Source organism: Balearica regulorum, chromosome 11, assembly GCF_011004875.1.
Source record: "Balearica regulorum gibbericeps isolate bBalReg1 chromosome 11, bBalReg1.pri, whole genome shotgun sequence".
Taxonomy (NCBI): Eukaryota; Metazoa; Chordata; class Aves; order Gruiformes; family Gruidae; genus Balearica; species Balearica regulorum.
Genome location: NC_046194.1, coordinates 12,295,142 through 12,316,985, shown reverse-complemented (window position 1 = coordinate 12,316,985; position 21,844 = coordinate 12,295,142). Strand labels below are relative to the sequence as shown.

Sequence of the window (21,844 nt, the reverse complement as noted above, 5' to 3'; positions counted from 1 at the left end):
GAACTCATCCTACCAAACTTCAGCTATTCAGCCTTGATCAGCCTGGACTCTTCTAAGGTCAATAAGAGTGTGAGGCATTTCCAGAAGACAACTTGGCCTGCTTCATATTGGGATCTCCCTCCAGAAGTGCGTAGCCCTCTCCAATGACTGTAGGGAATCCATGGTCAAACACCTCCTGTTTTAATCACCTTGGCCAGATGCCTACAACTAAGTGGGATCTGATTAATGCCCAGAGAAAGGTTTGAGCACTGTCCCACAGCCAATCAGTACAGAGCCGCAGTTGTGTAAGGTTCCTCAGCATCAATGCAAACTGCTCCTGATGGGAACAGGTGCTAAAGTCTTCAGGAACTGTCATGGTTTCACCCCAGCCAGCAACTAAGCACCACACAACTGCTTGCTCACTCACCCCAGCGGATGGGGGAGAGAATCTGAAGGGTAAAAGTGCTCCCAAAGGCCAGAGCATTTTTGTATAAATCTTGCCTCAGATAATTCTGAATGAAAATACTTTTGTAAATGCCAACATTTCCCAATGGGTTCCCCACCTAGAGGCCAGGGAGCCATCTCAGCTAGTAAGATCTTCCTTGTGAATAGCTGTGCTTATAATAGCCACTGAAATTAGATCAAACCACAGGACAGTGACAATAACAGCTCAGATTTTTCAAAGAGCTGAATGACTTGTGCACTACACCTTTTGCAAAGGCTGGCTATGAATGGCACAAGAGGAGCTCTTTAATGCTGATCACTTCTGAAAATCTGGGCTTGACAACAAATACTAAACCCCTGGGATAGCTGACCCTCCACTCTCCCAAAACGTTAGCATTAGTTATCCCAGACCTGAATGCTGAACTTTACAGCAGGACATCTGACCTGAGCAGCCAGCCCAGAAGTGAGATCTCACAAGTGACTCCAGTTAGGAGTTAGAAACTGATAGTGGCATCTAACATGGATTTATCATTGTATTTTTGGTTGCTTTCTCCTAAACCAGAGATATTGCTGAGGAGGAGCAATGTAAGCTCAAACTAGCTCAGAAAGGGTTTGCAGAGGTGGGGGAGAATATGTCAAATGTTGTGTTATTTTGGCCTCAACAGCTGGCAAGAAAAACAAAATGGCCCCAAGCAGAATAAAGTCATCCCATCTCATATATGTCATTTTCTTGGGCTGCCATTACCCCATCTTGTCCCTGCTGTGCCAATGCTTCTTCGTCCACCTGTGGGCTCTATTTCGCTGTTTCACAACCCAATCCATGCCTTCATCACCGCAAACCCTATGTCCAAGCAGTACTCACTGTGATTCAGAGCACTGAGACGCTGGAATGGGCTCTCCTCACCTCTTGTTTTTGGGCAGTGGCCATGCTTGTGTGCTTGGCTTTGAGGGCTGCTGCTATCCTAGCTCTGTGTCTCCTTATGTCTGTTTTGAATGAACTGTAGAGGCAACACCATCACTTTGAACATGCTGCATCTATCCCCATTTAGAGATATGTTAGGACCTCATCTCCGTCACCTTTGCTCATCCCTGTGTCTACCCAGGGTGAAGGATCAGACCAGAGAGTGACTCGATCGCCTGAGCAAATGCTCTTTTCTCATTATCTCGTTCCTATGCAAGGGACGTTTTTGGTACCAATCACTCTTCACTGGTTGGCTGACAGTGGAGCGAGGGTGAGGAAAACGAAGTGGGGAGTCATGTGCTGCCTTGCTCTGCCTCCCCAGGCAGGACATGCTATCCAAGTGTGCTAAGAGTGCCACATCTTTTTTAACACCATGGTTTGAGGAAGTCAGCTCTGAACCAGCAGCAATGGCAGCAGAGGGAGAAATTGCAGTCATAGCAATTCCACCAAGATAAATCAATAGAGGGAGGAGGAGAATGGGAGGGAGAGATGGCAAAAAGTCAGACATTGTTCAGGTCCTGCCTCTCAGAAATGCTAGTTATGGGTGAGCTACGACACCCTGTCTCTCACCAAAACCAAAGGTCCTCATTATGGTGGAAACTCTGTTTTCTGGCTGCAAAAGACTCAGGATTTTGAACTGGTTGCACCAAGAGCTGAGTCCATAGCAGCTCCTGCCCCAGCTTCCTTTTCTAATCTTCAGCAAGGGGTATCTGCCCAGGAACCCTAGTGCCTCGGTTTTTCATATAAACCATTTACAGTATAAGTCCTGCAGCAAGGGATGGATTCTCACTAGGTTTATGCACAGCACTACTATTGCTATATGTACAAATAAGGTGTATGGAGCACTGCTGGGCTGTATCCTAATAAATAACAGAAAGACCTGTCTGCTTGCCTTCCCTGGTAAGCTGGTGAGCAGCTTTCCTTACCTGTGTTTGAAAGGTGTATCTGAACTTTGGACTGGATTCAGCCAATGTCCACACTCCCCCTTCACGCCTGTACTTAAAAGGAGTGTTTGGCTTGAGCTGTCCATCAAGAGGAAGCCCAAGCCCTTGTTCATATGGTCTCAGCTTTCCAGCATGGGTGAGGCCAAATATGCTACGGCTCAGCCCACCAGTCAACATACAGTCTTCCTAAGTGTGTCATGAATGTCCTCATCCTGAGCTAAAGATGAGCCTGGAAAGGTATCAGTGCTCACCAACAGCTGCTCCCAGACTTAAAAAGCAAATGTTCTGGCTCTGACTCCAGAACAGTGGCCTACAGATGAGAGGACAGGGGTCTGCTTTGCCTGAATTGCTCTCAGAAAGACATGTTCTTCCTTCTCTTTCACAGGAATACACCATTGATATCTTCTTTGCTCAGACGTGGTATGATCGCCGTCTTCGTTTCAACAGCACCTTGAAGGCCCTCACACTGAACACCAACATGGTGAGCCGCATCTGGATCCCAGATACCTTTTTTAGGAACTCCAAGCGGGCTGATTCCCACTGGATAACCACTCCTAATCAGCTCCTCCGCATCTGGAATGACGGAAAAGTGCTCTACACGCTCAGGTACGTTCAGCAGGCACTGTGGCTGGCTGCTGAGGTGAGGGAACAAGGAGCTGGTCAAGGTAGAGGAAGTTTTCAGGTGCCCTGGGACAGAGTAGTGGAGATGTCTCCCAGTGCTGATGACAGATGCATGCAATACTGGTTGGAGAATGGGCTTCCTCTTCCCAGGATGAAGGCTTCCAAAAAATTGCTTTTCCATATCATACCTAGAAAAAAGTCAAAACTACAAATGGCTTCCTAAACCAAATCCTTTAAAAGTTTATATTGGTCAGTCCAGCTATTTCACTCTGATAATAAACATTTGGCTTTTGTTCCCATAAATTCTCATTCCCATAAATGAACCTTAAAAGCTCACTAAAGAAAAAGGCTTTTTTGAATGTGAAAATTAGATGGTTTTTCTCACTTTGAAAATATCCAAACATATGTTTTGAAATGTTTTGAAATGTTCCTGCAAACAGACTGATCTTCAACAAATTTGTGTTTCTCTCTCAAGGAAACGAGAATCCCTCTGTCACGTTGTGGTGTTGGAATCAAACCACCTTCACCAACACAAAATCTGTCTCTCTCTCTCTTCCTCTCTTAGGCTGACGATCGAGGCTGAATGTCTACTCCAGCTGCAGAATTTCCCAATGGACACTCACTCCTGCCCTTTGGTTTTTTCCAGTTGTGAGTATACATATTTTTAAAATAGTTTTAGAAGGCAAGTAGAGAAACCTCAGTACAGTAAAACTCTTCTGGGAGGGACCATCCTCCCTCTTAGCTACATTTTTCACCTAATCTCTATGTCTCTTTTCCTGGGCCATTACCCGTCATGCCCTGAAGCATCCTTCCACTCTTGGTGTAGCAGAGGTCTTCAGGGACAGATTCACAGCACCTCTGAGTTTCTCCTTAATTTGGGTGGATGGTTGGAGGTGATTATTTCACTGACCTTCTGGTCTCTCTGACCTACTAGACAGAATATATCCCTTCGGCTGGCAGACAAATGGCACCTGTCTGCCTTGCATCTTTCCCCTTCTCCCACTCTCTGAGGGGACAGCTTGGCTATCCAGACCTTGGCCCAGAGACAGGCCTGCTTTCTGCACCCAAGGCCATTGCAAGGGAGGGGTACTCAGGCCTCCCCTCTCAGTCCCCACTTGTCCATTCTCATCAGCAGACAGGGCTGCTGATATTGGCACATCTCCACTGGTAATTTTGCAGGGAGCCTTTCTGCACCGAGAGATTCCTGTCCTCATGTGTTGTATGGAAATCTGATTTAGTCATCTTAGCTTGGGTTTGCCTCTCCCACTTCCCCTGCCACTGAAGAGATGCAGCTCACGTGGCTCTGAGATGCTTCAGAGGGAGGCAGCATGCTGAGGAGATACCATCTCCTCATCTCCCACCATTCCTCATTCTTTGCTAATTAACAGTACATGACATACATACATGCTTGATAATTAGAAACACTTTTAGTTAGCTGCCAAGCTTTTGCTCCTTCCCTCCGAGGAACTCTCTTGTAGGTGTCAAGGTCCCTGCTTCACAGTAGGCTTTTTTATTTGTCAAGAAAACCAGAGCCAGAAGAAGCCATGCTCCAGCCTGCAGGAGCCAGGTCTGCTTCTCCATGGAGAATGCAGCCCTTCTTTTCCATACATAGATCAGCTCCTAGGGTGAGAGGCACACAGATAGTCAGAGCAGCCACAGCCATGCTACTTCCCATATTGGCAGCTTTGTATTCCTGGTGTACTCATGCCTGGAAAGGGAAGGTAGTCATGAGGAGTGGTGAAGGTCCCATGCTGCCTCAGGGAGCTAAAACCCTTAAAGATTTCAGGCTGGGGGAGTCCTCTTATACCAATCTGAGTCTCATTCCCACCAGTGCAGTCCTTAGAAAAGCTCAGTTTCCAGCATTGCTTTTCCTATCCCTAAGATTTGAAGTGGCCCACAAAGAGAGATGCTGTCCCTACTCCCATTGCATGTGGGGATGCCTAAGGGAATCTAAACAAAATGCATCAGAAATACCTGCTGGAAAGCTTCATGTTAACAAAACAGCTAGAGTGAAATGCCAGTACTTTTGCAGTCAGGGTGGTGAATGAGGTTGGAGGTACATGATACTCTCTTTCATTGATGTCCTTGCCCCTTTTCCCAGATGGCTACCCGCGCGAGGAGATTGTCTATCGCTGGAGGCGCTACTCCATTGAGGTCTCTGACCAGCGCACTTGGAGACTCTATCAGTTTGACTTCACGGGGCTGAGGAACACCTCAGAAGTTCTCAGGACTGGGGCAGGTGAGGCAAAGGGAGACAGCCCACAGAAACACCAGTCTGTTGGAGACCTCATAGGAGGCAAAGGAGTCATCAGACAGCTCCACAACAGCACAGTTAGAGAAATATAAGAATGAAGGGATGGACCTTTGCTAGGGGGAGCAGAAGTGATGGAGATGAAGGGTGAGGGGAAGATGAAGCAGGCATAGGCCAGAACCACTGATATCTGTGAACTGTGGGGTTACAATGTGAATGAAGCTATCCCTAATTGAAGGGTCAGGAGGGAGAGGAGATGGAGTTCAGATCCCCTCTTGCTGCAGTATGTGCATACTCTGTGATCCCTGAGTGATGATTGTAATTGGAACAGAGGTGGGGAAATCAGAACCTGCAGGTCTCAGTCTTTCCTTCTGTAAAGTTCTGTGGGGCTGATGAACACTTGAATTACACTGTAAGAGACAGGAACAAGGCCGCATATGTGAGGAAATCAGGGAATGGAGGTTCTTCAGCTGCTCCTCCTTATAATAGCTCACAATCCCTTTCCTTCCCACAGACAACTGAGGAAAGCCTCTTTGGCTTCCTGCAGGTGGGGTGAGCTCATATTTTTAAGCCCTCTGAAGCAACATGTTCAGTTAATGCTTCTCCCACTCTGCTGTTGCCAACACCAGCAGCCAGCCTCTAACCAGGGTAGAAAGGCAGCACAAACGGGGACAAGAAGTGGTGCAGTGAAAGTGTGTTGAATGCACCAGTGGCTGTCTGACATTTGTAATTCTCTTTTTTGGTAATTGCTTGCAAGTTCCATCTTAACCCTAGAGCTGTCAGGTAGCTTTCTTCCAATATTCACGAGGAGCCTCTGAAAAAGAGGAAGAACGTCAGCTGTAAGTTGCTAAATGAGCAATTAGGATGTACAGCACCACATGCCTTTTCCAGGACCAGAACCAGAGTCTCAATGAAAGTGATTGAAGGACACCTCCTTTGTCACAGCTCAGATGATAGTTAGTTGGCAAGACAGGCCATGTAGCCTGTTACAGCTAAATAGCTTCCACAGAAAAGAAACCATTGCAGCAATCAGCTGAAGATTAATACTCTCTAGTTTCTGCCCTGAAACCTTTCCAGGCAGTGGGCTTTTCAGTGAGCTTGGATACATAGCCAGGCCAGAACAAACGCCGCCTGGTGGCCACATAGCCAGCCAGGCAGATAGCCAGTTGGGCAACCACAAAGTCAGCTCTTAAATTAGTCACAAAGACATTAAGCCAGACAGCTACAGAGCCAGCCAGATAGCCACAGAGTTCACTAGCCACAAAACCAGCAAGCCAGCCACAATGCCAGCGAGTCACCAGACCCACACAGCCAGCCACACAGCTGTCCATGAAGCTAACAATCTGGGCAGCCACAAAACCAGCTGGCCAGGGACTTAAGAAGAAAAACCTCATCAGAAACACTCCAAATTCTGAAACTTTGCTGATTTTTTTGTTTTAAGCAGCCATGTTGTGTTTCCAATGTCTCTGTTGCTTTTTTCCTAGGGGAGTACATGGTGATGACAGTTTCTTTTGACCTCAGTAGACGTATGGGTTATTTTGCCATTCAGACCTACATTCCCTGCATCCTGACTGTTGTTCTTTCCTGGGTTTCCTTCTGGATCAAGAGAGACTCTACGCCAGCCAGAACATCTCTGGGTAAGATACAAGTTATGGCATGTGTGATGCTTGTTGAGCTCTGCAAGGCTAGCAGACTGGCAGTGTTGGACTACAAAATCTCCTAAGCGCTTTGCCATCTTCTGGCATTATTCAGCTTACTGGATGATAGTCCACTCCTCCATCTTTCCATTTGTAACACTATCCTCAGGCTAAACTGAATCTCCAGCTGTGTTGGCTTGGACTACTGGATTATTTCAGGATAGCACAACACTCTCATATCTTGATCTGAGACCTGAAAACAGTCTTTTCCAAGTTGACAATGTGGTATTCTCATGTGCCAAAAGGGAGAGGGAAAGGGTGAGCTGTGGCATTGCAATACTGCCAAAGGGCTCCTGTCACACACATGTATTTTGCATTTCCTCATGGCTTTTCAAGGGCTCAGTGTAGGACCAGTGATATGAAGGTTGTAGGGTAATGAGCAAAGTTGCTTGGCTACATTCATAGAGTCCCAAGCTCTGGCAGGATGTGGAAGCCCTGTAGGTACAGCCTTTCTCTGTCAGTCACACCACAGTTGGAGTCCAGGACCTTCCCTTTAATTGGCGGTAACGTTCCCAGCCCTGCCTGCAGGCCTCTGCGGGGAGGGAGAGGAGAGGCAAGGCTACTCAGAGCCCATCCATTGTGACCATCTCTGCCCACCTCTCTATCAAAAGCAATTTCTTTGGTGCCCACGGAGAGAGCAGGAAAAGGAGTGGGGTGTCATTTGCAATGGAGGTGAGGGCATGCCATAGTCCGTGGCTGGGAAAGGAATGAACAGCGAGAGGCAAAATGTTCTGCACAGCTGACACCACTATGGTGGCTGTCTCAAAAAACAAAGGCAAGTTTCCCCAGGAGGGAGGCCCCTCTCTGTGGGAAGGGACCTCAGCACATCAAGAGTAATGTATTCTCTCCACAGCCCCTGTTGTACTTAATACAAATGATCCACAGTACATTTCAAGCTCATCAGCCTACATTAGGGAGATGTAAACTGGACCGGTTCCATTGGCATTTCAAATATATGAGAAGTCACATCACATCTGCTAATGCAAATACAGCAGGAAAAGAAGAAAATCTCTTGCCATGCTCCCACCCAGAGCCATTGGGGTGACCCCAGGAAAGGGTGGCAGGTGGGTTTAGATGAATGCTAGAGAAGGAGGAATGTGTGGAGTTCCTGCTTCTTCTCTACATCCTAAAAAGCAGTGGATGAGATCACGATACCAACTCTTGCAGCTGATCCTTTGTTGGCTCCTCATACTTCATCTCTGGAAACATGTCTGTGAGCATTACTGCTGCTGCAAAATCAATTCCAAGCCCCATTCAAGTCAAAAGAGATTCCTTATCATTTCCTACCCACTTGCCCTCTACATCAAGAAATGGGTAGATTGTGAAGAGCTGTCTCTGAAGAATAGCCACTAGCAGGTTGAAAGCTTATGGGTAAGAAATAGAGACCAAGGCAACAAAGGGAACCTTGTGGTTGGTGTCTACTCCAGGCCACCCGATCAAGGGGAGCCTATTGATGAAGCCTTCTTACTCCAGCTACAGGAGGCATTGCACTCGCAGGCTCTCATCCTGTTGGGGCCGACATCTGCTGGAAAAGTAGCACAGTGAGCTGTAGGCAACCCAGGAGACTCCTGGAGGGCATTGAGGATAGCTTCTTAAGCCAGATAATAGACAGCCCTACCAGAGGGGATGCAATACTGGACTTGATGGTCACCAACGCAAGTGAGCTAATCGGTGTTGTCAAGATTGGAGACAGCTGAGCCACAGTGATCATGCAGTGGTGGAGTTCACAATCCTGAGGGATATGGGTCAGGCAAAGAGTAAAGTCAGGACCCTGAATTTTAGGAAAACAAACTTCCAGCTGTTCAAGGAGTTAGTCAATAGGACCCCCTGGAACAAGGCAGCAGAACAGAGCTGGCAGATCTTTCAGGACACTTTCCATAGAGCACAAGAGCTGTCAATCCCCAAGTCTAAGAAATCAGAAAAGGAAGGCAAGAGACCAGCATGGATTAGTCAAGACCTGCTAGTGAAACTAAAGGGCAAGAAGAAAATGAACAGGCAGTGGGAGCAGGGACAGATATCCTGGGAGGAGTGTAGGGATGCTGCCCGGTTGCGTAGGGATGGGGAAGGAATGCCAAGGCGCAGCTGGAGCTGAACTTGGCAAGGAACGCAAAGAATAATAAGAAGGGCTTTTGTAGATATGTCAGCCAGAAAAGGAAGGTCAAAGAAAGTGTAGCCCCCCAATGAACACAACTGGCAAACTGGTAACAATGTGAGGAGAAGGCTGAGGTACTGAACAACTTTTTTGCCTCAGTCTTCACTGGCAATTTCTCATTCCACACCTCTCAAGTGGATGGGCTGCAAGACAGCGACTTGGGGTGCAAAGTCCCTCTCACTGTAAGAGAAGATCAGGTTCCTGACCACCTGAGGAACCTGAAGATACGTAAGACCCAAAAAGGTGCGTCCCAGAGTCTTAAGGGAATTGGCCAGTGTAGTTGCCAAGCCACTCTCCATGGTAGTCGAAAAGTCATGGCAGTCAGGTGAAGTCCCTGGTGACTGGAAAAAGGGAAACATTGCAGCCATTTTTAAAAAGGGTAGAAAGGAGGACCCTGGGAACTAGCGAACTGCCAGCCTCACCTCTGTGCCTGGGAAGATCATGGAACAGATCTCCTGGAAATTATGCTAAGGCATACGGAGGATAGTGAGATGATTCGACACAGCCAGCATGGCTTCACCAAGGGCAAGTTTGCCTGACCAACCTAGTGGCCTTCTATGATGGAATGACTACATCAGTGGACAAGGAAAGAGCTACTGATGTCATGTGTCTGGACTCCTCTAAGGCCTTTGCAACATCCTTCTCTGTAAATTGGAGAGATATGGATTTGATGGATGGACTGTTTGGTGGATAAGGAATTGGTTGGGTGGTCTCATCCAGAGGGTAGTGGTCAATGGCTCAATGTCCAGGTGGATATCAGTGACGAGTGGTGTCCCTCAGGTGTCCATATTGGGACCAGTACTGTTTAATGTCTTCATCAATGACATAGTGGGATTGAGTGCACCCTTAACAAATTTGCAGAAGATACCAACCTGAGTGGTGCGGTTGACATGCCTAAGGGATGAGATGTCATTCAGAGAGACTTGGACAAGCTCAAGTGGGCCCATGTGAACCTCATGAGGTTCAACAAGGCCAAGTGCAAGGTCCTGCACATGGGTTGGGGCAACCCCTAGTATCAATACACGCTGGGGGATGAAGGGATTGAGAGCAGCCCTGCGGAGAGGGACTTGAGGGTATTGGGGGTGAAAAGCTGGACATGATCTTTCTGGGCTCTTGCTGCCCAGAAAGCCAACTGTATTCTGCTGCATAAAGAAAAGCATGGCCAGCAGGTCAAGGGAGGTGATTCTCCACCTCTGCTCCACTCTGGTGAGACCCCACCTAGGGTACTGAATCCAGCTCTTGGGTCCTCAGTACAGGAAAGACATGGAGCTGTTGGAGCGAGTCCAAAGGAGGGCCACAAACATGATCAGAGGGCTGGAGCACCTCTCCTGTGAGGACAGGTTGAGAGAATGGGGGTTGTTCAGCCTGGAGAAGGGAAGGCTCTGGGGAGACCTTATTGCAGCCTTTCAATACATAAAGAGGGATTATAAGAAAGATGGGGACAGACTTTTTAGTAGGGCTGGTTGTGATAGGTCAAGGGGTAATGGTTTTAAACTAGAAGAGGGTGGATTCAGACTCGATATAAGGAGGACATTTTTTACAACGAGGGTGGTGAGGCCCTGGAACAGGTTCCCCAGGGAGGTCGTAGATGCCCCGTCCCTGGAAACATTCAAGGTCAGGTTGGACTGGACTTTGAGCAAACTGATTTAGTTGAAGATGTCCCTGCTTATTGCCGGGGGGCATTGGGCTAGATGACCTTTAAAGGTCCCTTCCAACCCAAACTACTCCATGATTCTATGATGAGCTGTGCATTGGGCTGAATTCATCCTGGGAGAAAATGCTCAAAGACAAAGGAAGAACAAGAACAAAGGCTTTTGCATTCCAGCTCTGGTTCACATCAGACAGAAGTAGCAGTTCTGTGTCATCTGAGACAATGCCATGATTATTGCTGACTCAGCCAGACATCACTGACTGAATCCCAAATCACCCATTGCCTGCCGAAAGCCATCCATCCAGTGTTACTGTCTCTTATCATGTCCTTCCTTCGGACTCTCCTCCCATTATCCAAGCAGTTGTTCGTGTGTACAGCCTTCAGCAGTCTGAGTTCCCCGCTCCTTTCTTTACCAGTTGACATTGATGGCCTGTGTGACACCTGGGTTTTGAACAGCTTTTTTTCTATACAGCATTGTCAGAGGGCACCTCAAGACCAGAGTCTTGCTGAGCAAAGCAAAAATAACCAGATAACCAGAGGAACTTCTCTTCCCCAGGAGATGGGAAATGTGGATGTTTTGGGGGCTGGATGCATGTAGAAGACAGAAATGCTTCTATTCATTACTTAAACCAGCCATTTTCTCTCTTAGGTATCACAACTGTGCTAACAATGACCACCCTGAGTACTATTTCCCGCAAGCACCTTCCCCGTGTTTCCTATATCACAGCCATGGACCTCTTTGTCTCTGTATGCTTCATCTTCGTCTTTGCAGCTCTCATGGAGTATGCTACACTCAACTACCTGGTGGGAAACAAGAAACCACTTGAGCACAACAGGAAAGCCAGGCTGGTAGGTCAAAGGACCCAGCAGAGGGGGATGCTGTTAGAACCCCAAGCTATTTAGAAATATCCTCCCTAAGCCTACATTGGAAACTGCGGATGTGGTTTAGTGCCTGATTCATACTGTGTTCCTAAGGTCCTCAGACCACTCTGTGTGCTGGGTCTGAGCACCTGGAAAGTGAGACACAACCAGAAAAAGCAGCTGAGGCTCCCCTAAAATAAGGAGGTCCCTGTCAGAGCCAGGCACCCTATGCTCTTTTCAAAATTGCTAGAGAGCTTATCAGTACAGTTTAGGATGACTCACATCATAACCAAATGTAAATGTCCACTTTAAGACAGGGTGATCCACACCCAGGTTCTTCCACCTGTACCAGTTTGATCTCTGTGGATTACAGAGGTATCTTAAGTCACAGAGATGCAGAAACCTACTTTCTTTTGTGGTCTGTCCATCAGAAGACCTCCTGAGCGTGGGCTTAGTGAACCCAGAGTGGTCATCATCCTCCTGAGGTCTGCCCAAGCTCATGGCAGGTACTTCTGACACATCAGCTGAAACAGGCCTCTGAACTGGGACAGAACTGAAACAAAAAAAGACAGATCTCTTCTGTGCCAGCCTCATTTCCCAGCATGAGTAGAAAGCTCTTCCATGAGGCTGATAATATCCCTCCTTTCCTGGGCCAAGAGGTTATGAGTTGCACACAGCCTTTCCCCAGCTTTTCTCCAGCAACTGACAGCAACCAGAAGACATATCTGGACTGTGTGCTTTGTCTTCAGAGACAGCTGAGATGAGGAGAATGAGGGAAGAGGCTAGCACAAATGAAACCAAACAGGTCTTGTTTCTGCACTATTAGTGGCAGAGATAGAGAATCAGAACAATTAGATCTCTGCTGACTAAGGCTATGCCCTAGAGTGCCAGGGAGGAAACTCACAGTCATGGAGGGAGCTGCCAGTCCCCACAGTATGCCAAGGTGGTGATTTACAACCAAGTGCAGAGATAGAGGATGACCAGTCATCCCTCTCCGTTGAACTGCATCTATGCTATGAATTGTTCTACTGCCAATTGGATGAGTTTTGGTGTCTAGAACATGTTTTCTTGCCTTTTCCTTCCTTTTAATCCACCTACCCCTCCTCATTACAGCCACCTGCTGGGGCACAGGTGATGCCATCCTTTACCACCATCAACATCAACAACATCATGCACTGGCCCCCAGAGATAGAGGAGGATGAAGATGAAGACTCTGGCTCCCCGTGCCTGGAAGGAAAAGAATGCGAGAGGTTCTTCTGCTGCATTGAGGACTGTCAGACAGGAATGTGGCGCGAGGGGAGGGTCCGCATTCACATCTCCCGCCTGGACTCCTACTCTCGTGTCTTCTTCCCCACTGCCTTCCTGCTCTTCAACATTGTCTACTGGATTGCCTATCTCTATCTCTAGCTGTTCTTTGTCCTCAGCTGGAATGGACTGGAGATTAGCAAGAAGGGCTTCTCAAGGAGCACAGAGAACAGCATCTCTTCTGTTGTAGGCAGCTGTCGGTCTGAACAATCCAACCTGGTGATTCCCTCTTCCTGCTCTCTCATCTCTTCTGAGAAGAACCAGACAGCTTTTTTTTAGCCTTCTAACATATCTTTTTAGAGAATCTACCCTTCCCAAACAGCCCACTCTCCAGCACTACCAGCATTTTATTCCTTGTAAGATTGCCCAAAAACATCCTATTCCCATCTCAAACATTAGGGATTTTGTCAAAAACAAAAACCTTAATACGTTTCATTTTTTCATCCAATCCTACCCCAAAATTCCATGGGAAGTGATGGTAAATGGAGTTTTCTGCACAGTTATTAAGTCTGCAAAGGAAATAAAGTAGATCTTACAACTTCTGCACCACCTCCATCAGAACAGATTTTGTGGAGTGCTAGAGGCTTGGAAAGGTCAGAAGGAAAGAAGTGTGAAAGAGGGTAGCAGTACAGCTTTCCCACAGGAGCTAGGCTTAGCTAAAATGTTTTGAACCTGCCCAGAAAGCTGACAGTGGCACTAAGGATGGCGTAGCTGCAAGCCTCCACCAGCTCCCTGTAGAACATCTATGGAGCATTCCTCATGGATCACTCCACTTGTTGTACCAAGTGGCACCCAAGTGGCACCAAGGCATCCACCCACTGAGGTGTTGCTGATTCTCATCCAATCGTGGTAAAAAGCATTTCACAAGTTTGAAGGGCCCATCTGCCTTACTGGAGCAGACTCTTCAAGGCCCACAGTGACATTCTGCTTTGTGATCAGGACTTTGAGCAGGCTATGCAGCTTAGTTTGGGCATAGTCAAAAGAGGGAGAAAGTGCTTACGCTACAAACACCAGAAGCAGTCTCATGAGCCAGTTGTGAGACAGCTTTCTTTGGCCATTCTCGTGTGAGCGGGCCATATTGTACCATGCATCGTAGGAGGGCTGTGCTCTCCTTCATAACGACACTTGTTGAAACCATCAGATCTGTGCTTGGTAGTAGGTGCTAACCTGAGAAAGGGGCACTAGAAAAGAGAACACAATCAGCTACCAGTGCTGCACCTACCAGTGGTGGGGAGAGAGCTTTCATGCAGCTCAAATGTGTTTCCTTATTTTTTTTTAATAATTACACAAAAAAACAGACTTCACTAAAACTGTATGGCTCCTCCCAGTTGCCACCAATACTTGGCCCTTTTCTTCCCAAAATCAGGAAATGAAGAGAGTCGTCCTTAGTAATTTCAGGAAGGTCAGACATAGTGAGATGGTTCCTTATGGTTCATCTCAAAAGGCTAGAGAAATGCATAATACAGTCTCAAATGGGAAGAAACTGCATAATGTAGAAGAGGAAACTCAGACCCAAGGTCCATAATGTGTAAATCAGCTGCCTCCCCATTTATACCAACTGCTGATGTGGCCCACAGCATGATTGTGAAAAGCAATGTGCCATTAATAGTTACTTACTGTGTAAATTACAAACAACAAAAAATCTTTTTAAAACCAGCATGTTTTAGAAACAATTAGTACTTAAAAGGTTTGTTACAAGATGAAAGCTGGCATGGCTGCAGAGAAAAAGTTAGGAACAGCTGGGTCACAGGACAGCTAACGGGCAGGAGGTTTTACATATTCTTAGAGAGCAATTTGATCTGGTTTAAAGATGGATTTTAACACTGTTAAATCTGATCTGAATAATGAAGTGTCATGTTTAATTCATTCATAAATACAGCCTTACCTTGGTTCCAGAGAAACAGCTAGAGCACCTAATTAAGTATACAATAGTACAATGCTCAGCTAAGTATAACCTAATGGGGTCAGATCGGCATAGCTCTGGAAGGGGAAATTGTGCCTGTCTAACCCGTTACAGTTCTTCTTTTAAAATACCAAGTAAGAGATAAAGGTTACTCAGAAGCATAATTTGCTTAGCTACTCCGACAGCTTTTGAAAGGACAGAAGGAAATTATGGCCGGTGGTTCTAACTGAGGAAATTGATTTAGCAAAAGAATTATTAAGGAGGTTCTAATTAGAGGAAATTAGCTGAGGAGAGGGGAAAAAATAATTGTTAAGGAGGCTCTAATTAGAGGAAATTAATGTTTTAGAGAGAAAGACACAGAGAAGCAGAAGTCTAAGAAAAGAATCAAAACAAGTTCCAGACGAGGAGAGCTGCTGGGTGACAGTGCTAACTCCTAGCCAAGCAGGCTGATGTTCTGCTCCTAATAGCAAAGCACTATTAGATGTAGCAACAGAAAAACTTCCTGTGACTCAACTGTACACCAACAGGGAGCTGGATTAAACAGGGTGCTGTGATCTCTGTGGGGAGCCAAAAGGAAAGAGCATCTGAGATTACAGCTGGCTCACACCACAGAGTGTGAGTGAAGCATGTCTTCACATGTCAGAAGGCAGATGCTAGTGTGTGCGTGGGAGGGGGCACCCTAGTGGCAAACCAGGGCCCGTGCCAAATATGCTCATTAACGGTACAGTGGCATAAAAGGTTTGTGGGCAATGTAGGCTGCAGAGAACACAGGCAGCAAAATGTGGAAGGGGAGCATCTGAGAAAGGGATGGTGGAAGGGAATATTGTTAAATTTCCATGTGCAATAAACATCTGCAATTCACTGCAGCTTCAAAGCACGTGGGAGCCTTGATGAACACAGACGATCGTCATGGGCACTGGAGTACAGGCTTCAGCCCAGAGAGCAGTAGCTTGTTGAAATTAGACCTTTTAAAGAATCAGCCAGGAGAGAAGCAGGGTGTACAAGAGACCTAAGAGGATGACAAGGACTTGGGCAAAGAGACTTGAAAGATTGTAAGATTTCACCAAAAAAAGAAAGCCAACACTCACCTAGGTAATTTAACCAATGATGGAGAATTTGACAGAGGAAAATAGCCTAGCGTGGGCTGGAGCACAAGGAAGCTGATTACTAAGGCTGGGGAAGGAGGAGAGAGGGGGCTTTTTGGCTTAGGGAAATCTGTGCCCATCATAAATAGCTCAATAAATAAAGGCATGCATGAATTCAATCATGTTTTTAAGTTTCTACAGTATCTTAAAAAGAGAAAGCAAAGAAAAGACAGAAAGAAAAATCCACCATTTTTTGGAATTACTTTGCAAAGCTCCAGTGTCCTGAAAAAAGGTTTCCCTGCTATCAGCAGGGAATCCAAGGCACAGAGACATCCAGTAGCTGTGTGTGGCCCTGCTCAGCAAGGCAGTGGGAGCAGAGCCCCACTGGTTCCCTCCTAGACCTGCATAAACCACCTGCCCTTCCCTGCATGCTGTAGTTTCTACCATCATGCTGGAGTGGGTTATGGTCCCACAGTGTCTTTCAGCCCGAGACAGCTGTTGCCTTTTCACTAGTGTCTGACTAGCTCGCTCCAGGGGACACAGCCTGAAAGCATGGGGCTGAGCCATGCCACACTGGGCAGGAGGGACAGAGACACCTGGGCGGCTGCGAGACACCTGGGTGGCTGAGCTGCCTCTTCCTCACACATAGGTTTTGACTTTCTTCCCTGCCCAGAAACTTGGTGGAAGAGCCGTGTATTCCCAGACTCACAGGTGAGTTGGCACTGGGCTTCCCGCACCTTCTCTCTCCCCTTCCCAGAGATAAGCATTACCTTCCCGCCCCTGGCACCTACAGAGGACCTGTGTCAGCCAGCTACTACATGACAAGTTTCCTTGCTGGTGGCTCAAGAGCACCTGATGCTGGCTATCATGGCTGATCCTGTAGCAGAACACACATCCCAAGTTAGTGAACTTTGCTGTGAATGTGGTCAGTTCCACCTCTTGCCGGACAATCATCATCTCTACAACTTCCAGGATGAAGTGGACAATGAACTCATCTGCCTTATCTGCCTTTAGGCTCTGCTCCAACCTATGGACACCCCCTGTGGACATACGTACTAGTTCAAATGCCTTGAAAACTTCATGCAGGAGTATAAATTTGTCCTGTGGATCGGAAAAAAACTCTTTCCAGTAGTGCCACAAATCCAGCCTTGTAGTACAAAACCTGTTGGATAAACTGATTGTCTTCTGTTCTTTCAAGTCAGAGCATCAGCAGACAATGCAGCGGTGTGAACTAGAAGTTCATCTGCAGAACAGGTGTCCTGGTTTCAAGAAATACAAATCTGAACTACAATGGAAAAAGAGTCCCTTTTTCCAAAGGGAAGGAACATCCCCCTATCAAGGTGAAGACAAACACACCCAAGGATCCAAAGGTACCAAGTGGAAGATTGTCACTTGTGGCAGAAGGCACTGAAGCTGCTGCGGACTGGTTAATCCAGCTTTTGAGGAGACTGAAGAAGACCTTCCTCTGAGAGTCAGTCTTATAGCTGAAACAAACAATTGAAATTCACCGAGAAGACCCGAAGGAAGAGCTGAGGATGAGGATAGCTGAGGGTAAAGACACCCCGCTAGGAAACACTGTTGTTCAGGAAGTCTTGCAGGATTTTGTCATTGCTGCAGATGGAAGAATAGCACCTGGGTACCATGTTCTTGAGGTGAATGCTGTCAACATCAGTAGCGTGACTCACTGCCAAGCTGCCTCTTTCCTGCACCACCCAGGGATGAGTGTTGGGGCCAGTTCCATTTAATATCTTTATCAATGATCTGGATGAGAGGATTGAGTGTACTCTCAGTAATTTTGCAGATGACACCAAATTGTGCAGGAGTGTTGCTCTGCTTGAGGGTAGGAAGACTCTGCAGAGGGATCTGGACAGGCTGGATCGATGGGCCAAGACCAACTGGATGAGGTTCAACAAGGCTCAGTGCTGGGTCCTGCACTTGAGTCACAACAACCCCAGGCAACACTACAGGCTTGGGGCAGAGTGGCTGGAAAGCTGCCTGGCGGAAAAGGACCTGGGGATGTTGGTCAACAGCCGGCTGAACATGAGCCTGCAGTGTGCCCAGGTGGCCAAGAAGGCCAACAGCATCCTGGCTTCTGTCAGGAATCGTGTGGCCAGCAGGACTAGGGAAGTGATTGTCCCCCTGTACTCGGCAATGGTGAGGCCGCACCTCGAATACTGTGTTCAGTTTTAGGCCCCTCACTACAAGAAAGACCTTGAGGTGCTGGAGCGTGTCCAAAGAAGGGCAACGCAGCTGATGAAGGGTCTAGAGCACAAGTCTTATGAGGAGTGGCGGAGGGAACTGGGGTTGTTTAGCCTGGAGAAGAGGAGGCTGAGGTGAGACCTTATCACTCTCTACAACTACCTGAAAGGAGGGTGTAGCCAGGTGGGTGTTGGTCTCTTCTCCCAAGTATCAAGCAACAGGACAAGAGGAAATGGCCTCCAGTTGTGCCAGGGGAGGTTTAGATTGGATATTAGGAAAAATTGCTTCACCAAAAGGGTTATCAATCATAGGAACAAGCTGCCCAGGGAAGTGGTTGAGTCACCCTTGGAGGTATTTAAAAGACAGGTAGACATGGTGCTTAGGGACATGGTTTTGTGGTGACTAGGCAGCACTAGGTTAACAGTTGGAGTTGATGATCTTAGGAGTCTTTTCCAACTTACATGATTTGGCTAATGATGGGGACTGGAAACAATGATCTCAGCACTTACAGCTTCTGTTTGGAAGATGAAAGAAAGTCAGGAAAAAGATTGATTTCTCATTTGTCTGTCTCCAATTCCTATCCTTCCCCTTCAAATTATGCCATGTAAGGGACCATTTTTAGACTGTATGCTCTTCAAGATAGGGAGTCTTGTGTGTTTGTATAAGGACTAGCACACTAGGGCTTGATCCTTAACTGAGATTTCTGGATGCTACTTATTATAGATAATAAAAAACAGTATGGACTACCTGTCTTCAACACCACTGTCTATCCACATCTCATAAGAAGGTCAAAAATTGTCCCCCATCCCCCTCCTGGGGATTACTGGAGCTGGTTCATATTTTTATTTCCCCAGAGAAAAATACCGTGTTGGAAAGTGGAGGAACCCCTATTTTTGGGGTGTGTGGAAGATTTTTCTTTTTTTTTTTTTTTTAAGAAAGAAGTTGCTTCAGATCAACACTGCTCAGAAGCAATCTCTACCATTTAAAATCATTGTTTCTAATGCAAGAGAAACCCTTGCTTGGTCCCCTCAGTCTGTTGCCATTGTAAAGAAAATACTGGTGTTTCCTCAAGTATTTTTGAGGGGGTGGCATTTATATTTGGTGGACTTTATTTTGGCCTTTCTGCTCTCCATTGTAATGTTGGTGACTTTTGGGGCAATCATAATCAAAAGAACAACCCCAGCTCTGAAGAAGGCATCCCCCAAAAGCCACACAGCCTCCTGTCCCCACACCACACAGAGGAGCGGAGGCCAGCAGTGCCTGTGTGGCTGCCAAATCCAGCCCTAGGCCCACACAGCCACGTATGTGAAACCTTACCCTTGGCTCCTTTGGAGAGGCATTCATTAGTCATGCCTGATGCACTAGAGAAATTAATTGGCCTCTCACTGTCCCCCTCCCCCCCAAAAAAACCTGTTTCCCTCCTTCAGTGCTGCCTCCCTCCCCGCAACCTTCATGGCCCCACCATGCTGCCGCCACTCCCTCGGCCTTGAAGCTCCCCTAGAAATCCAATTTACAGGAGGAGGAAAAGGAGCACCGATGCTCATGAAAAAGCACCATCACCACCCTCCCCTTAAAAACACAAGATCACCCTAACACAAATCACTGCACGAGGCCTGCCCGAGGATGGTCTGCTGCCCCAAAAGCCTCCTCCACCTCTCCTCTACCACCTGTATGTGCTCCATGAACTTGCAGGAGGATGCGGCCCCGCCATCCTCTCACCTTACCCACTACATAGAGGGTGACTGAGCCGTCTCCAAGAATCCGCAGCCCACGCCACCTCCCACCCCCTTATGTTACTTCCTCTCCTCAGTCTTTCTCTGAGGGCTTGTTTTATGGATTTCGTCCTGCTGCCACGCTGTCCTGGGCCGCCCAGGATTTTCCCAACATACTACGGCACACGTTGCAGACCAGCGCCTGGCCGGGGGCAACTTCTCCCGTGCATGCACAGTGCCAGGCCACAGCAGCCCTCCCCGCCCAGCCCCCCCGTCGCTGTGGAAAGCATTAGGCCGGTGCTTGAACTATGAAATCATCATATTTCTAACACGATTTTTTCCCCCCCATTCTTTCCCCACTTTTAAGTGCCAACAGGAGGCATCGTTATTTTTACTTGAAGCACAGCCAGGGAGAGCGCTAGTTTCTGAGGAAGGCCAGGGTGCCTGTGTGCCCCGGGGCTGAGGGCCCACTGGCTCAGGGAGGAGGTATCACAGGCACAGTGCGCTCCAGCCCAGGAGGGAACACCTCCCTCTCTCTCCGGCACACATTATGTGCGTTCAAGCTTTGACAGTTCTCAAAATGTTAAAAACATGAGGTGGTGAAGGAGACGGGGCAGGGGGAGAGGAGAAAGTTGTATTAAGTCGTTACTTTTTATATTCCCAAAATACATTCATTATAGTTTGTCTTCCTCTTAACGCCTCAGATTTATAGGCTTTGGGAAGATTGAATTTAAGGAGAAGGAGCGTGGCCAACAACGTATCAAGCTCTGCGCCGCAGGGCAAGAGAGGAGACATAAACACCAACGTGGTTGGGATGGGAGCTGCCACCCCAGGACTGTGTCAGGCCTGCTACACCCCACCAATTTGTTATAGTTGTCTCTTCTTGGAGAAAGGCAGCAATCGCCCAACAGCACAGCACAACTTCTGACAGCCCGTTAGAAGCAGGAGGTAGCTGCTGTGAAGTGCTGGGGTATAACACGGCTAGGCTCCCAGTGTTCCCATCAGACTGGGTGAGGAAACCCATATACCCAGGGGAAATGCCCTATTGCCTGCAGACCTTCAATAAAGAAGTGTGTTTGGGAGAAGAAAAAAAAAAAAAAAGGTTTTTAAGGATTGTGCAAGAGAAAATGAACTCAATTTTCTGTCAGAGGAATATCAGGTCTTTCAAGCTGCGTTTTTTTGTTCTTGCTGTTGCTGATTCTTTATATTGCTGCGTGGCATGATTTTACCTTTTTCTCCTTGTTTTTTCCTCTTCTCACCATATCTTCCAAAGAAGTAAATAATAGAGTCCAGGCCTCATCCATCCCAGCCACACTTTTGGCACCACCTGAGCCCATATGACCATAACAACACCACAGAATGGAAGAGAGAAACCGAAGCCTTAATAGTTGCTGTAAGCAGGTCGGCATAGAGACATCTCCAGAGAGAGCTCTCCATAGGGTCATTTCCATTCACTTTAAAGCCCACTTGGGCTGCTAAAGTGGTATAAAACAGACTCAGAAAAGCTGTTAATTAGGATTAGCAGCTTCAGGAACATCAAGCCACAGTGCTCCAAGCTGAGCCATTTATCTGAGAGGACTCAGGCCTCTTGACTGCCTTCAGAACCGAGGCACAGGACACTACATGTCAAGGCAGAGAGCTTTGAAATCAGATGACAGAGCCACCCGGTCATCTATGAGAGAAGGTTCCTATTCCAGTTGCTGAATGACACTGCAGCACCTCTCCTGTGATCAGATCACCCTTTGCTGGACTCAAGTGGTTGGCAGGTCCAAGATGCACCAGCCAGCTGTACAGGAGCAGGGCACAGACCCATCTTATCAATACAAGTTGCATGTGGTATGAAATCCACAGGGCACATGGTGGGTGCCTGTCCTGGGTTTGGCTGGGATAGAGTTAATTTTCTTCCTAGTAGCTGGTATAGTGCTGCGTTTTGGATTTCAGATGAGAAAAATGATGATAACACACTGATGTTTTGGTTGTTGCTAGGCAAGGTTGACACCATGTCAAGGAGTTTTCAGCTTCTCATACTCCCCTGCCAGCAAGGAGGCTGGCGGTGCACAAGAAGCTGGGCAGGGACAC

The 21,844-nt window shown here is 47.4% G+C and overlaps 1 protein-coding gene across 1 annotated transcript in view; it reads left to right on the top strand.

Annotated features, from left to right (window-relative positions):
- LOC104630546 (gamma-aminobutyric acid receptor subunit gamma-4) overlaps positions 1–18,812 on the top strand; it is a 43,610-nt gene extending 24,798 nt beyond the window's left edge. The window contains exons 4-10 of the mRNA XM_075763417.1: positions 2,714–2,934; positions 3,515–3,597; positions 5,051–5,188; positions 6,685–6,837; positions 11,350–11,549; positions 12,675–14,178; positions 14,573–18,812. Coding sequence (XP_075619532.1) covers positions 2,714–2,934; positions 3,515–3,597; positions 5,051–5,188; positions 6,685–6,837; positions 11,350–11,549; positions 12,675–12,968 — 1,089 coding nt within the window. The 3' untranslated portion in view covers positions 12,969–14,178; positions 14,573–18,812. The remainder of the gene's footprint in view (positions 1–2,713; positions 2,935–3,514; positions 3,598–5,050; positions 5,189–6,684; positions 6,838–11,349; positions 11,550–12,674; positions 14,179–14,572) is intronic.
- Positions 18,813–21,844: the final 3,032 nt, after the last annotated feature.